The 15864-nt window shown below is 31.8% G+C and overlaps 4 protein-coding genes across 15 annotated transcripts in view; 3 read left to right on the top strand and 1 right to left on the bottom strand.

Moving 5' to 3' along the window:
- The window catches only part of LOC105214232 (uncharacterized), a 75614-nt gene extending 74452 nt beyond the window's left edge, over window positions 1-1162 (bottom strand). For 7 of the 10 annotated variants that reach the window (XR_008470977.1, XM_054229453.1, XM_011187538.3 and 4 more), the window contains exon 1: window positions 965-1162. The gene's annotated coding sequence lies outside the window, so the exon portion shown is untranslated. Of the gene's footprint in view, window positions 1-937 lie in introns of all 10 variants that reach the window. The other 3 variants (XM_011187539.3, XM_054229442.1, XM_029041661.2) reach the window with 3 other exon arrangements.
- Window positions 1163-5261: 4099 nt separating this feature from the next.
- Window positions 5262-15864, top strand: part of LOC105214238 (synapsin) — a 112804-nt gene continuing 102201 nt past the window's right edge. The window contains exons 1-2 of the mRNA XM_054226576.1: window positions 5262-5474; window positions 5935-6128. The gene's annotated coding sequence lies outside the window, so the exon portion shown is untranslated. The remainder of the gene's footprint in view (window positions 5475-5934; window positions 6129-15864) is intronic.
- On the top strand, window positions 9120-10952 carry LOC105214241 (uncharacterized). 2 transcript variants are annotated; one of them, XM_011187552.3, is made up of 5 exons: window positions 9120-9283; window positions 9665-9763; window positions 9830-10032; window positions 10098-10251; window positions 10333-10952. In XM_011187552.3, the coding sequence occupies exons 2-5, from the start codon at window positions 9688-9690 to the stop codon at window positions 10503-10505; spliced, it is 606 nt and encodes a 201-aa protein (XP_011185854.1). In that variant the 5' UTR covers window positions 9120-9283; window positions 9665-9687; the 3' UTR covers window positions 10506-10952. The 2 variants fall into 2 exon arrangements, with proteins under 2 accessions (XP_011185854.1, XP_011185855.1); XM_011187553.3 differs by having other exon boundaries at window positions 9121-9283; window positions 9683-9763.
- Window positions 10804-13185, top strand: LOC105214239 (uncharacterized). Of its 2 annotated transcripts, none has more exons than XM_054226588.1 (5): window positions 10804-10938; window positions 11558-11638; window positions 11943-12142; window positions 12480-12633; window positions 12815-13185. In XM_054226588.1, exons 2-5 carry the CDS (start codon window positions 11563-11565, stop codon window positions 12991-12993), a joined length of 609 nt encoding a protein of 202 aa, XP_054082563.1. In that variant the 5' UTR covers window positions 10804-10938; window positions 11558-11562; the 3' UTR covers window positions 12994-13185. The 2 variants fall into 2 exon arrangements, with proteins under 2 accessions (XP_054082563.1, XP_011185853.1); XM_011187551.3 differs by having other exon boundaries at window positions 10809-10952; window positions 12815-13182.

Raw genomic sequence — 15864 nt, 5'->3', positions numbered from 1 at the left:
CAATTAAAATTTTTTCAATTCTGTACTGATGTTTTTATGAATAAACACACAAAAACCGGCTAAAAAACAGAACGTAAATACGCTCCATACTCCACAATGGGCCGCGTAATTTTGATAATTTGCCTGATTCACCTTGACATCAGGCTTTCACGCGCCAATACCTTTTTCTGGCATTTTCGGCATTGGCGCACAAAACAAAAGCACCGCAGAAATGAGCCAACCAAATAGTAAAATTGTTTAAATTAAATAATAATATTATACATTGAAGCTTACTCGCGCTAGCTACCAGACGAGTTCACACTTAAAATGCAACAGCCTTCCAAAGTTAATGACCAAACACCGCCTTTAATTAAGTGTGTGAAAAAATGCAAATAAACTTGCACTGAAATGTGCATTGAAATTAATAACAAAAACAAAAATGTGTTTGTTGAAATTCGCACTACAAGCGAGGCTTATTGCTAAGAGCCAGGCGCAAACGCGCTTAAGAGAGACGCGCTTGAAAGCCTACACTTGCAGGCATGCTCTTTAAGACTTTGGCTGAATAACGCGGCTTGATTTGGGCGAGACAATGGCTAGTAAAAGCTGAGGCAGCTTAGCAGCTCAAGTTCACTCACACAACAACAACAACAATAAGAGCTTAGCACACACTCACTGCTGCAGATTACTGCTGGAGACACCCACGAAAATGCCAGAAGTGATTATTTGCCTTAAATTCGCTTATGACCAAAAAGTTATTCAACTAATTTTTATTGGAAAAAATAAAGTTTTTAATTCATACACAGCTCAGCACTGCTCCTCAATTTGGTCATAAAGCGCTTTTTGTTGTTAACTGTTTGCTCTTCACCTGCTCTGCTGGCTTTACAATAACTTTTCTATTTTCAAAAACTTTTCGAAATAACATCACAACAACAACAAAACACATGAAGCACAACGCAACCGTAATTAGTAAGGAGTAATAACCAACACTTTATTAAAAACCGAAAAAATATTCACTTTTCGCGTTAAGTAAATAGAATCTCAGTCAACACTTGTTGTTCAGTAATATATTTTTTTATTTTTCACGTTTCCAAGAACGTTGCGTCGCTGTAGTGTTTGACTTCGTTTGTCCGCGTTGTGGTAACTTTTCCACTCGACTGTCTCGCTTAAACTGATCTCGCCTGAGCGTTAATATTTGGCTTATTGCTAATTGCTTTTTGCCTGTTGCTTCCACTACCCATACATTTACGGCTGTCTTATTGGAGCCATGCTTCCTCCACACTTATGTTGTTGTTGCTGCTATTTGTGTGTGTTTACGTATTTCAGTTGTTTCCAGTTGGCGTAGCTCAGTTGTTATGACCATTGTTACTAGTATTGCTGTTGTTTTTGTTAGTGGTAGTGCGCTCTTTTCACTGTGTGTGTTGTTGTTATTGTTATTCTTCTCACTATACTCATTTTACCAATTCGTTATTCGCTTTTATGGCTCGTTCTTGGTTTCTGTGTGGGGGAGCATTTCGGTTGCAACTTGGCTGAAAAGCTGAATTGCATTGCCAGTGTTGGGTAAGGGCTTAAAATTACATACTAAGTGACTGGTTTTGGTTTGAATATTGGTTGAGTAGCGTGCGCAAAGGCTTTTATAAAAATAAATAAATTTTTGTGCTATATACACATAAAAAAGTAAATCAAAATGTTGCATCTAAAATGATTTTAAGAAACAAATGTTTCGGAAAAGTAGTAATATTTGAAATTACAGTTAGGAACATAATTATCAATTATCTTTTAGCAGTCCCAGCTATTAGCCACGCCCCAACCGGAAACCATTTTTCTGTTAAGGGGTTAGATACATATTTAAACAGTATTTTGTGAAATTTTTGTTTACAAATTAATTTCTGCCGTTGGCACTACATCGTTCTTGGCGTCTAAAAACAAATGATCTTGCTATTGACTGCATAATTCATTATTGGTCCATCTAATATCTTAAAACCAGGAATATTTTGATAATACAGGAATAAATCTCGTTTTTGAACAAAGGAAAAAAGAAAATAATAAAATTTCACTTTGAACAAGAAAACTCGCTTTGTTGGTTAAAAAATATTAGTTGTAACAAAATTAAAAACAAGTAAGGAAAGGCTAAGTTCGGGTGTAACCGAACATTTTATACTCTCGCAATTTATTTATTTAACTTAATTAATATTATACATATAGTACACAATTTGACCCACATATTCGTCATATATATTGTATAAAGTCCATTGAAAGTTGGAAACCTTAATATTAGGTTAGAAGCACCGAGGTCCTCGTGTTCGATATATGGGGCCTTAAAAACATATGGAAATACGTCTTCCAAGTTTCATCAAGATATCTCAATTTTTACTCAAGTTACAGCTTGCACGGATGGACGGACAGACAGACATTCGGATTTGAACTTTTCTCGTCACCCTGATCATTTTGATATATATAACCCTATATCTAACTCTTTTAGTTATAGGACTTACAACCAACCGTTATGTGGACAAAACTATAATACTCTCCTAGCAACTTTGTTGCGAGAGTATAAAAATCTTCTACATAATGTTATTTCAAAGACGAATGCAAAACCAAAATCGTTCTTATAAAAATAGTTTTTAGATAAACGCGTTTAAAGTTTCAAACTGAAACTGACGAGTCCTGATGGGCGGAATATATTTTTGGAGAATATTTAAAACATATTGTACTAAAGACAAACATTTTTTTTTCAAATTTTCCAATTTTTAAATCCGCCTAACCCCTTAAAAGCCGCTATTACAATGAGTGATACTCGTTTATTTTTTTAATTTTTTTATTTTAATTTTTAATCCAAAACTATCAATACTTTAATGCTCAAAATTTTACATTATGCTTAATGTATTCTTTAGTACTCAGTATAAAAGACAGACCATGATCAGATGTTTTTGAAAGTACTCTCGGAAAGCTGTCTTTACAATAATTCTTTAGCGATTTCTTTTAATATGTAAAAGTCTTGGTTATAATATCATGAAGTGACGAAATGACAGCTCAATAGTATAATCAATATATAATATAATCTTTTCATGATTTGCCATATTTGGAAAATCGTATGATTATCTACTTACAGCTCTTTCTACAAGTATCATTCTCCTTTTATATTTCAGATACTGGGTCCGACTTCAGTTTCCTGGTCGGGTTGTTCCGGTTTTCGTTGGAACCTTTCCTAACTGTGGTGTCTCCCCAAACTCTAGCAGAGGTTCCCCTACTAGTACTGGCGATTCCGCCGCGTATAACAGCCTGTTGTGGTAATTTACCGGCCGATTTCCGTAGATACCCCCGAGACAGAGGACTCACCATAACTGTACCATCTCTATCTTGAAATTTCTTAACAGCCACTCGTACCTTATTTACGAGATTTCTTGTCATATGCCTATGCTCAAGAAGCCATTTTAGTTGTTTGTGAGTCATCCAATGTGGTTCGACAGAAATAAGAAATTCTCGTTTCGATTATATCAATTTGAGTTTATAACTCTGTAGGACCACCCTCTTAATATTATCACACTTGCATCTACAGAAGTTCCACCAATTTGGATAGTCACTAAAGAATTAAGTTATTTAAGTCTATCTGACTATAACATAGACTGCGAAATCATTAGAACCGTTCCGTTCTCAAAACAGTAAAGTCTACGACCGAGCTTACATTTTCATCGAACAAGATTTTCGAAATATTTAATGGTGTTACAACAATATTGACAGGGTTTAAAAGTTAATTAGAATGCTTGCCTGTCACTGAAAGGTGCAGAGAGAGAAAAAATTCTGGAATATATATAGATGTGTCTCTATAAATGACGAGTGAAAAGATACTTGCTTTAGTTAAGTATTTATCAATCTAATTTAATAAATTTACAATAATAACTCATACGAGGGCTGCTATATATATTTCTGGCCTAATAATGCAAATAGGAATATTTATCAACGAAAATGGTTTTATTGTTTTTCAAAATATTCTCAAGATTTATACACTTTTGCATGCGCTCAAACCAATTTTCGAAGCATTTTGAGCCTTTCTTTGATCGATTGTCAAATTGTGCGGGATCCAACGAGAACAAACCTTTTTTACGGCCAGGTGTTCATGCAATATCGAATATGTGCTAATGGGAGAAATGCACTTAGTGTTGCCTAGGCCAGAAATATATGTATATAGCAGCCCTCGTACCAAGTTTCCTCATTTTCCTTTTCCCAACAGGGACGTTTCAGACACATAATTGTCAGTATAAACAGCAGAGGAATTCGTTTTCCGCCCCAATTTTATCGAACAGCAATAAAAGATAAAAATCGTTAAACAAAAGAGCATACCGCTGGGGTTAACCGACATACACACACACACAACACAAACTTCAAACTCCATTCGATGCTTACGTGCCACACACGCTCATGGGCATAACTGAGCATCGTAAAGCTAGAAAAATAAATCAACAGCGCCCACACTTACAAAACCCCAAAAAAGTAGCAGCATACCACCCCTTTGCGTAGGTAGTGAGTTCGATACACGTCAAACACGTGAAAGGGGTTCGTACGCTCAAGCACGCTGTAGAGAGTGACAGTGCCGCATAGCTTCACATAATGCTCGCCGTTACTTTGGATACGAGTAATACTATATACTCTTTACTGTGGTAAGTAAGTATAATAATTACAACAATAAGCAGAATAGCGCATGTGAGAGCGCGAAAATATTACTGAATCGATAAGAGCGAATGAGCAGTAAGTGGGTGGCGACAGGACATGCGTTGGCGGTGGTGTGCAGTTAATGAGCATTTTTGGAAAAGATTCGTAGTAATTCTAAAATATCTGTGGAGGAGGTTTTTGAGGTGGCTCTTTATAGTGGAGGATGATGTATGTTTTAGACAAAATTTCGAAGAAATCTTATATTTTTTATAACGGTAAAAGTTATTTAAAATTCTGACGTAACCTGTTAAGGACCGAAAACTTTTCCAAAGGGTATTTTTCTTTAGATGTACTATATTTCAGATCTCCCGATAAATTTATAGATAACTCGTATCAGACATGTTTTCAGAACCGTAACAAATTCACGCTCGACTTAACCTTTAGAAGTCCACAAGTAATCGGTTCACATTGCAGACACTAATCTGTCAAATTGAGGGTGGTAGCGGGCGCTTATGAGAGAGAGCGCCCACAATTCACTCTCTTCGTAGTCGCCGTATGCTCTTTTGCATGTAACGGCATTTTACTACGAGTACGAGCACATTTTCACTTGGCTACGACCGTTATTCGTAAGACCCTTTGCACTCAGTGAAAATTTCATCACCGTTGTAGACAGTTCATTTCCGAAAGTACGCGGACGAATTTGAGATCTCAAATATTTTAACACATAATTTGGTTCAAGTTTTGGTTCATAAAATAAAAAAAATTCAAATAAAAAATTATTGTAGAGTTTAGTAAAAATTCAAAAATTATTTCAAAACCGTTAATCGATAAAAAATTAAATATTGAAAGTAAGTCAAGTGTGTATTGAAGGGAATTTAGTGAGTTATTTGTAAGTGTGGATGTGTGTGTGAATACATACCGATAAACGCATACAGTTGTGCATATCCCTAAAGCGAAAATTATTCGACTGTCGAAAAATCGAAAGAACAACGACGAAAAATTCTGTATCAGCAATACAGACATACAAATATATACAAACACATACATACGTAGAATTCTACGATTTGTACTACTACGAGTACGAGTACATACATATAACGGTCATAGAGCGAGTGTAACCGCCGCAGAGCGATTGAGTGATAAGCACAACCCCCAAATAGTCGCCTCTAAACGAGAGCAGAAACGTGTACTTACAAAAATAAAGAAAAAATTACAAAAATAAAAAAAATTAAATAAAATAATACAAATTAGAAAAAAAGTTGTTTAAGTGAAAAAATCGAGTCATTTCGTTTGCGTTTACGTTTTCAGTTCATGTACGCTAAGTCAAGGCGAACCACAACAATAACAACAACAACGGCAACGACAAGTACAAGCGATTAACGCATTAAGCCAATTGCAAGTAGAGCCGAAAAACCTACTCACCTACTTTCGGTCGCACACAGCGCCCACAGGATACACACATAGCTACATACACGAACGCAGCGCAGCGCCGCAGTGCAAAGGTGAGTGTTAATTGTTAATCGAAGGCAGTCACGATTAAATGTCATTCATTCATCTAATTTTAATGGCGTATGAGCCCGTGCCTTTCCAGGCCAGTGGGGAGCTCTAAGCGTATTTAGTGTCCTTTCGTTTTTTTTTTTTTTTGAAATTTTCTTATATTTGTCTTGTTGGGGTATAGGCGGTCATTGATCTATTTTACTCATTGTTGGTTCTTCTCTTATATCTTGTTGCATAACTTGTTTCGGGGGAGTTGTGGGAGGGATGGGTAGTGCTCATAGTTGACTTATATAAGCGTCGCAATTCGTATATGTATGTATGTATGTATGTCGAGAAATGCGGTTTGTCACCTCGATGGCATCATCTCCGATTTAATACATCAATCAATTCTTTATTACTACTTTTTAAAAATTTATGTGTGCTAATGTGTGAATGAAAAAAAAGTGATCTATTGCAATAAATATGAGTTCTTGATAATAATGTCAATTGGTGAAATATGTGAATAAAATAAAATAAAGCAAAAATATGTATATGATGCGCCGAAATATCCTTCAAAAATGATTTATTTTATAGCACTGATTAATAAAGTTTCAGATACTTTATCTGTTATATTTATATTTTATTTAAACAAAGGATTACCTTAAATCCATTTGAAAGCAAAACAAATTATAAGGGTATTACCACTTCATAGCGGGCTGTATTAAGAAGTTGTTGCTTTCTGAATAAAGATGAAAATGGCCTTCTTCAAAGTCCAACATAACCTAAGCTTGACTTAAGGTTACAAGATTTTGGAAACAAAACACTTTTTGAATAAAATTGGCTAAAATTTATGCAAAATATGCTACTAAAATTTTCAGTATTTTAAAATATAGCAAATATATGTACGTATAATAAATAACATACTCAAGTCTTAATTTTGGAAAAAAGTTATGTTCGAAAATTCGAACTTACATTATTGTTCGATTTTTTTTTCTGGAATATATGTACATATGTATATAAAATTTCACATTATTTTGGAAAAAAGTTATGTTCGAAAATTCGAACTTACGGTTTAGTTCTAACTTTTGTTTGGGTATTGAGCAATTGAGTCGCAAATAAAAAATTAATATCTATTTTTTTTCGAACTAAGCTTCCAAAATCGAAAAGTATTAAATTTCGAAAAAGAGCATATTTAGAAAAAATATTGTTGTTAAGTTATTAAAGCAGTAAAATACACTGTTCTTTTGATTTAAATAGATTAGATTATAATGTTTATCCAACGGTCTTCAAATATGTTATATTTCAACAAAGGATTATCTTAAATCTCTAAGCCATAAATTAAGTATTACTTTGCGGGTTGTGGTAAAAAATTGCTGTTTTCTGAATTATGATGGAAATATCATTATTAAAACTCAGACATAATCTAAGCTTGATTTAAAATTATACAACTTTGAAAACAAAACACTAATTTAATAAAACCGCCAAAAAATTATGCAAAATATGCTACTAAATTTTTCAAAATTATAAAATATAGCAAATATATGTATATGTATAAATAAAATTTCCCAAACAAGTTTTAATTTTGAAAAAATTACGTTTGAAAATTCGAACTTAAGGTCTTGTCGAATTTTTTCTAGTTATTGAATCAAACCATTTTTTTGAATAATTGAGTTGTAAATAAATGTTTTTCGAAGTAAGCGTCCAAAATCGAAATATTTTGAATTTCGAAATGGAGCAAATTTAGAAAAATTATTATTGTTAAGTTGCTAAAGAAGTAAAATAGACATATTTTTTTATTTAAATAGTTTCTATATTTTATATATGAATCGGACTATTACACATGTTATAAGAAGTCAAAGAGGGAAGATTCCTATTTATGTTATATTTAATATATTGACACTGAAATTAAAAACAAAATCTTTAAGAAGAATGAGGAAGGAAGTGGAATTACTATGTTAAAGTTTGATCATTTAATGTGCTGTTTTTTATGATAAAACACATCTTCGGATAAAGAACGAATATGTACATTAAATCATCTGCTAAGTCACAATTTACAATGAAATAAATAAATGAAAAATTATTTAGTGAGTTTCAGGTAGTCGCAATATTCTGATGGTTTCTCTCATAGGGTTTACTTTTTTTTAGTTACATAAAGAGTAGATTGTCTATATTATATAACTATTTACACAACAATTTATGTATATCGCTAAAAGAATATCACTTTTAATAATCCTCCCATAGCTCAGGCATCTCAAAGTGGTTCAATAATTATTATAAAGATTAATATGTGTTTTACCAGCTCCACATTATCTGAAAATTAGAATAAATTTTAATGGATATATGAGTAATTCGGGGTTCAAATATTCATTCACCAAATCCGGTCGCTATTTAAAATCTTTGTCTTGGTTGGATCATGTTAACAGATCTTGGCCGGAAGTCCGATACATATGTATGTGTGTGCGTGCGTTGCGGCTACGTTGACTCGACTGTTATGGTTTAATTTCCTTTGAACTACATAAGTCGCTATTTATAGGGTTTACAGTTTCTTAAAAATATTTGAGTTTTCGTCCTTTGAGTCACCGAGTCATCTACATATGTACGACGTACCAAACTTACTTACGAAATACTCTGTAAGTTTTAACTGTAAACTGTACGTGATATTTAAATATGTTACATGTTACATACATATGTATGTATGGATGATTGTTTCTGTTTTATTTTAATTGAAAAATATTTTTACATATATTAGATGCGTTGCCCAACTATTTGAATATGCGATTAATAATTAAGGGCCTAAGTATACTGTATTTAATGCTCACTCATTTCAGTTGTTGTTTTTTGTATGTCAGTATATGTATTGCTAAATAATGTTTAGGTTAATTCTAGTTTTTGTAAAATTTACAATTTACAAAAATTGGAAAAAACTTTTCTCTGTGACAATCGCAGTGTTAATAGCGAGGTGGAAACATATTCACCATACACTAATGTATTTTTACCATAATATTTTACACCACCAGCAAACAAAAGAGCAATCCCAAGAGAAATTACAACTATTAAATTTTGTTTACACTAAATATTTCTGTAAAAGTTTCAAAGTGATATTAAATTTAATTCATAGATAATAATAAGAAAGCAAAGGCAGTGTTACCGAACTGGAAAATAATTTGTGATAAAAAAACAGGTGCGGTGAGCAGAACCTATACAAAATCCTGCACCAGCGTCCAATATACCAAGACGCCTTGGATGTAGCATTAATAATTTGTGTTATATATAAAATCCGCTAAATATACAGATGGATAGAGTGTCACATTGCTTCAAATTGCCGTGTTTTGTTGTATATTATATGCGATTTTAAGCATTTTGTTAACTAAATAATTTGTATTTATAATCCCAATGTTTGCAAACAAAATGTTTACACCACGAAAAACACCACATTTTATTTATACATATGTTGAGTAAAGTGTGTGTGTTTCCGTACATGGTTGCATTGCGATACTAGAGAATATTTTAAAGATATACCAAATATATTACAATAAAGAATTTTTGGTTTATATACAACCAGTGTAACGTTAAATTTCAGAAAATATGGATTTAAATGAAAAAGTGGAACAACTTACCAATGAAACAGCGGAATTACGGAATGAAGTTACACAACTCAAAGGTAATATATTTTTTCCGGCAATATCTCTATGCTTATTTTAAGTATTTTTGTTTTGTTTTTTTGTAGAATCATTGACTAAGCAGAATCAAACTATAATAAGGTTAATCAAAGAACAGTGTCATCTGTTGCGAAAATATGAGGAGAATAAGAAGGACAAAGTCCTTTGTCAACAGACGGCAAAACAATTTCTAAACATATTTCCAATAAATTCGCAAGACGATTTGGAGAGCGCAGAAGAGAGTATAAATGAGGAAAATAAAGGAGAATGCGTGAGTTGTAAACACATTATACGACATTTGTTTGCTATTAATTTAGTTTACGAACAATAATATAGACTGCACTCGCCCGAGCACTGTTAATGCCTGGAAGTTTTAAAAAGAATTTGAACAAGATATTGGGTAGTGATGTTATACTGGACTACAACGTTGACGGTAGACACAACAAGAAACGTATACAGGATTATCCGAAATTATTGGATGTGCTCTTCCGTATGTAAACTTTTTCGTACTCAAATGTATTTGAATCAATTAATTTGTCATATTTTTTATACTTTGTTTTCTCCTTTTCAGAAGCGACAACTAGAGAGGGTTGGAATTACAAATATTTTCTTGACGATCTTCGAACTGGCTTCAAGTGTGCTAAAAATAAACATTTCAAATTTAATTGGGCACAACGTAGGAAATATTCTGAACAACCGACAATTAAAATCGAAGAAGTACTAATTCCATTTGACAATGAATAAAAATGCTAACTATAAAATCAATTTCTTTATTTATTTAATAAAAATTAAAATGGGAGGGCTTATTTAAGGGGATTTCTATCAATTATGTATTTGCTTGATGAACAACCTTCAGATGGTATAAGCATTTCTCGAGCTTACATTTTTTGTTGCAGCACCTAAGTGTTAAGATGTTTGACACTATATTCACCACACACAATGTGGGGTTGTCAAATATCAGACCGCCGGCTGAGTTTTTCCTAAATTTTATGTGCTTAATATTTATTAGATTTTTATTTTGTAATGCGAGAACTTGTTAATTTGTGATTAAAAAGAAAAAAGAGTGATAAAAGATTTGCCATATATACGAATAAATAACATTGTGCTGTGTTTACTGCATATCAAAGATAAAATTTGTCAAGGCACGCAGAAAAGGCGGCCTTGAATTTATATGCATGTACGAAACTACTGGTAATATCAAGTTTCTATTAAATTTACAATAAGATTATCGGTTGCTAGCAATACTTAAAGTTTTAATTAAGTGCAAATTAATGTGTGTGCGCTGATTTTGTTGAATTATGTGTCTCAAGAAAACGTCTGCCTGCCCAACATATTCTACCACACTTTGTATTATTTGTTTGTGAAGGGAGTTGGACAAACATACATAATTCTTCCAAACAAACACATCCACAATTTTATTAATCGGGAATTTAAAACCCACAGGGAACCGCGTTTGATCTGTATTAATGTAGATTGTAATATATGGTGCATATACAAGTTTTACTCTTATTGTCGTATCGACACAAAACATTCTCCAAAAATTTCCAGTTGGTAGTTCTTGGTTGAATAAAAATCCTTGACTTGAATATACTAGACTGTCATGTGTAGGACTCAAATAAGATTTAAATTTTCCGTATTATTCTTAAATAATAATATAACGAAAATTCTATACCATAAATATTTATTAGTTATTATGTGGCTTAAATTTCTATAAGAAACATTATTACTTGAACTTTTTGTTGCTAGACACCGTTTAATCTTTTTAAGTGATTCCACAATAAAAACTCCGATTTCAGAAAACATGGATTTAACATCTCAAATGCAAGATTTGTCTAAAGAGATAAAGGAGATGCGTGCCGACATACAACAAATAAAAGGTAAATATAATATAATGTAATATTTATATAAAATATAGCGCTAAAGATCCATTTAAATTCGATTACAAACAAATATAAATTGCGAAATAATCAAATTCCTTTAAACTATAAATTTTTGCGTAATTCAAAATTTTACATTGCAAAATATTTCTCAAGCAACAATTTTAAATGTAAAAAATTTAAAATAATTTTAATTTTATATTTCCTACTAAATAATTTTGATAAGTAATCTTGGATGGATCTTTAACTGTTAGAATTATTTAATTTGTTCTGTTTGTTTACATTTGGTTTTCAATTTCGAAAGGTTTTATGGACCACCAAAATGAAGTAATAGATGAGTTAATGAAAGGACATCAGGAAATGATGAAACGTTTGGTAAAGCAAGAAGAAGAGGCGGAAGAAGAAAAGAATATCCAAAGACCTGTTTTTCCATTAATGACGCAAGAAGATTTAGATAATGCTGAAGCTTTTATTGGAATGGACGAACGAAAGAAAGAAGAAATGGTAAATAGTTCCTGAAATGTTACAAAACATTGTTGAAGGTGCTGCGTGTGAATTGAAGTTAATGAAATAATTTGGAATTTAAAAAAAAAAAAAAAAAAAAAAATACAGTTGAACTTTCCTAACTCAAATTACCATAACCCACAAATAACTTCGAGTTGAATTCTATAGGCAATACAAGTAATATTTGTAAAATATATGTTACATTATCTAATATCTATTCGTGCTATAAATAATTATTTTTTTTTAGAAATTGCTTTTAATTCACACGCGTTTGCCTTAGCTTTCGTTTTGTTATTTTTTTTATTTTTATTTTTTTTGATCAAATTTTCTATTTCAGACCCGATTTCTTAAACCACTTTTAATGCCAATTGGCCTCAAGCAAAAACTGGTGTACGTGCTATCTGAAGAGATTATTTTGAGTTATAACCTCGAGGGTACACACGGCAAAAAACGCATGTTGCTATATCCAAAACTTTTAAGTGTGTTATATAGTAAGTAAAAAAAATATATTCCCCACTAACGAGAATGTTTCAAATTACACTACATGTTTAAAGAAATATGTGATTTTTGAAAATTATTTTGTTTAAAAATTTTGAAATGCAAAGCTCCGAACTGAACTCAATTTGAGATTAGTTTAAAAATCATCACTAAAAACTTTTCTTTTCAAAATAGGTGCCACAGACCGACCCGGCTGGTCGTATAAATTATTTTTAGATGATTTACGTAGAGGTTTTCAATTTGGCAAGAAGAAACACTTTCGAAAAAAGTGTGCTTCGAACAAATTGAATAAAACAACAAGAAATCCACTGTCAAGCGGCCCAGAGGATGACAATATGGATTCAGACTACTAAAATCCACTGGCTCAAATAAATATGCATGTATTTTTAGGTTATGTCTAAGCTTAGTTTAAGTTTGTACTTAAGTAAAAAAAAGATATGATGAATGTTTTAATTATTATTAAAACGTAGGAATTTTAAATAAATGTGTATATATAATTAAAATAATGTGAAAAATTTTACTATGACATTAAATAAATTCCCAAATGATTGCTGTGTGTCGTAATTTCTGACGAGTTTTAAGCGCAAATAATTACTGGTTAATACTATCTGCGCTCCAAAGGAACCTAGGGAGATTTTAGCGTATAATCATAATGGTACTGATAAATTTGCTGAAAAAAAAAGTTGGTTGTGTGAGTGTTTAATGATTTTTTATAGCTATTAACTTTAGTGGTTTATATATGTTACCGAGGCTTATGGCCCATTTAGCACTTTTGCTAAGGCCATCCAGATTATTCACAAGTGTACAAGCGAGTTGTGTTGACACCAACGTTCGTTGCAGGCATTGCAGCACATTTATCATAAATCAAGCCTAAAAGTATGCTATGCAAAATTACAATATCGCATTTCCGCCTTTCCCAGCAGGAAATGCCTGAAGTGTTGTTGCTAAGTGTGGTTGGAAAGGCAAGCGCATACTTAATATTTTGCGAGAAACTATTTTGCAGCGCAGAGCTGCTAGCATTTGGGCGTGGTTGCCTTATGACTATGTATTACTGGTAAAATTCGTTTTGTTGTTGCATAGAAAATGCACTCTAAATGTTATTACATAATATTATATGAAATATGACACGAGGCGGGTTAGATGCATGTTAAAGCCGCTGCAGCTGTCAAGACTGTCTTGTGTCAGAGTTTCACTTAAAACTTTACGGTTTTTTGAAGAACTCTTTTCATGCTTAATATACTGATGATAGATGAATGTGCTCTTTACTTGGTTAACATATATACATACATACTTATATATGTATATAGAATACCTGTATGTATGCCTTGCTTGAACGTGCATGCGTTTGCATTTTCGTTATGTAGGACAAAAAGCATGTCATAAATGTCTTCGACCTCAAGCCAAGTGTCTACACATGAAATGCATATTAGGTACATACATACATACGTACTAACACATATCTTTGTATATACATGTGTATATATATAGAGACCTATCTACTCTTATATAGTGCCACTGAAGTGGTAATCCTTTTCTATTATTCCTACCATGGCTGGGAAAGTGCTTGTATCATACGCCAGCAACGCCTTTGCTTGCCATTTTCAATTCGCCGTGATTTATTTTGCCAACAAGCGAGATGCATGTATTTGTGTGCGGAAAATGGCACACAAATCAACACGCATATAACTGAGTTACTATGTCGCATTCGCTCGAATAATTGCGTATGCAAACAATTGTAAGAAAATGCATACAAATCCCGTGAGGCGTGAATATGCGTGATTATGCGTGTGCGTTAATGCGTGGGCTTTTCAGCGGTTTAATGCTCAACTTTTTGCAGTAGCAGTTAAGCTGCAGTGTGTGGATTTTTAAATGCATTTCGAGTGAAATTTATTCGCACATAATTTTTTAGTAAATGATGAAATGGAGTACAACAATAAATCGAGCAAATGCATAAATAATCAATGGATATAAATAAATTAATATTTTTGTTTACATTCGTATGCAGTTGCATTAAGAGTTTGATATTCAAAAGTTAAATTAATTTTAAATTGAGTTAATTTTTATTTTTGTGAAAATAAGTCAACCAGCTGCTTCATAAAATCAATTTCAAATAAATTTTATCAATATATAGATATATGTGGCTTTTTTTTTGTCACATTAAGTGAATTGACCACTATGACTTTTGCACATGCTGCGGCTGCATTATTTATATTTCATCATATTTTTTTATTTTTATATATTTTTTATTATTTATAGAAACATCATTTCGCAGAAGTAATAATTTTTTTTTCCTCTCTTCAAAAAAGGCATTGGATCGTAGAAAGCATCTGTATGTGTTATAAACTAAAATTTAAAGACTGATTGATACGCATATATGTATATGTACATTTGTTTATACATTTGTACCTATAATCTTGTTTTCGTAACTTTTGGATAATATTTTGTCCAAACTTACCTACAATATTTTGCAAAAAAATATTTTTAACTATAAGCATTCATAAACCTCTCCAATTTGATATCCATATTGCTGTGTTTCTTTTTCTTATAATTTCTTTGCAATAAAAAATTTTCAATGTGTGGCAACACTGCTCAAAAATATTCTTAACTTTAAACCTTCTTAATATTATTCAGTTTATAGTATTTTCAATTTTATTTTATTTTATGTTCAACATGTGGCAACCTTTTTTTAAACCATCCAAATGTGTCTCGGATACATCATAAAATTGTTATAATCATATTATCTTAGCTCTGGGATACTATTTTTACCGAATTTTCTGCAATATTGTGTAAAAGGAAAAAAATCCTAAATCGAAAAAAAACTTTTATGGACATAAATATTGGTGAAATCCTTCTCAAAAATAGTTTTAACTATAAACTTTCATAAGCCTCGTCAAGTTGATACCCATATTGTAATATTTCTTTTTCTTATAAATTTTTATTTAAATATTTCCAACATGTGGCAACACTGCTCAAAAATATTCTAAACATTAAACTTTCTTAATATATTTTTTTAAGTTGTAGTATTTTAATTTTTTTATTAATTTTTATTAAAATTTTTTATTAAATTTATTTACAACATTCAGATATTACTCGTGAAAAAACATCAAATAATTAAAAGAGAAAAAAAAATTAATAAAAATCACTTACTCTTGCTATGTGGTCCTTTGAGAATTTAACTCTTCATATCAAAAAAGGAAAATCTCATGAGACAAAACTTTCTTCTC

Source organism: Zeugodacus cucurbitae, chromosome 2 (assembly GCF_028554725.1).
Source record: "Zeugodacus cucurbitae isolate PBARC_wt_2022May chromosome 2, idZeuCucr1.2, whole genome shotgun sequence".
NCBI classification, from domain to species: domain Eukaryota; kingdom Metazoa; phylum Arthropoda; class Insecta; order Diptera; family Tephritidae; genus Zeugodacus; species Zeugodacus cucurbitae.
This window is presented reverse-complemented; position numbering and strand designations above follow the sequence as displayed.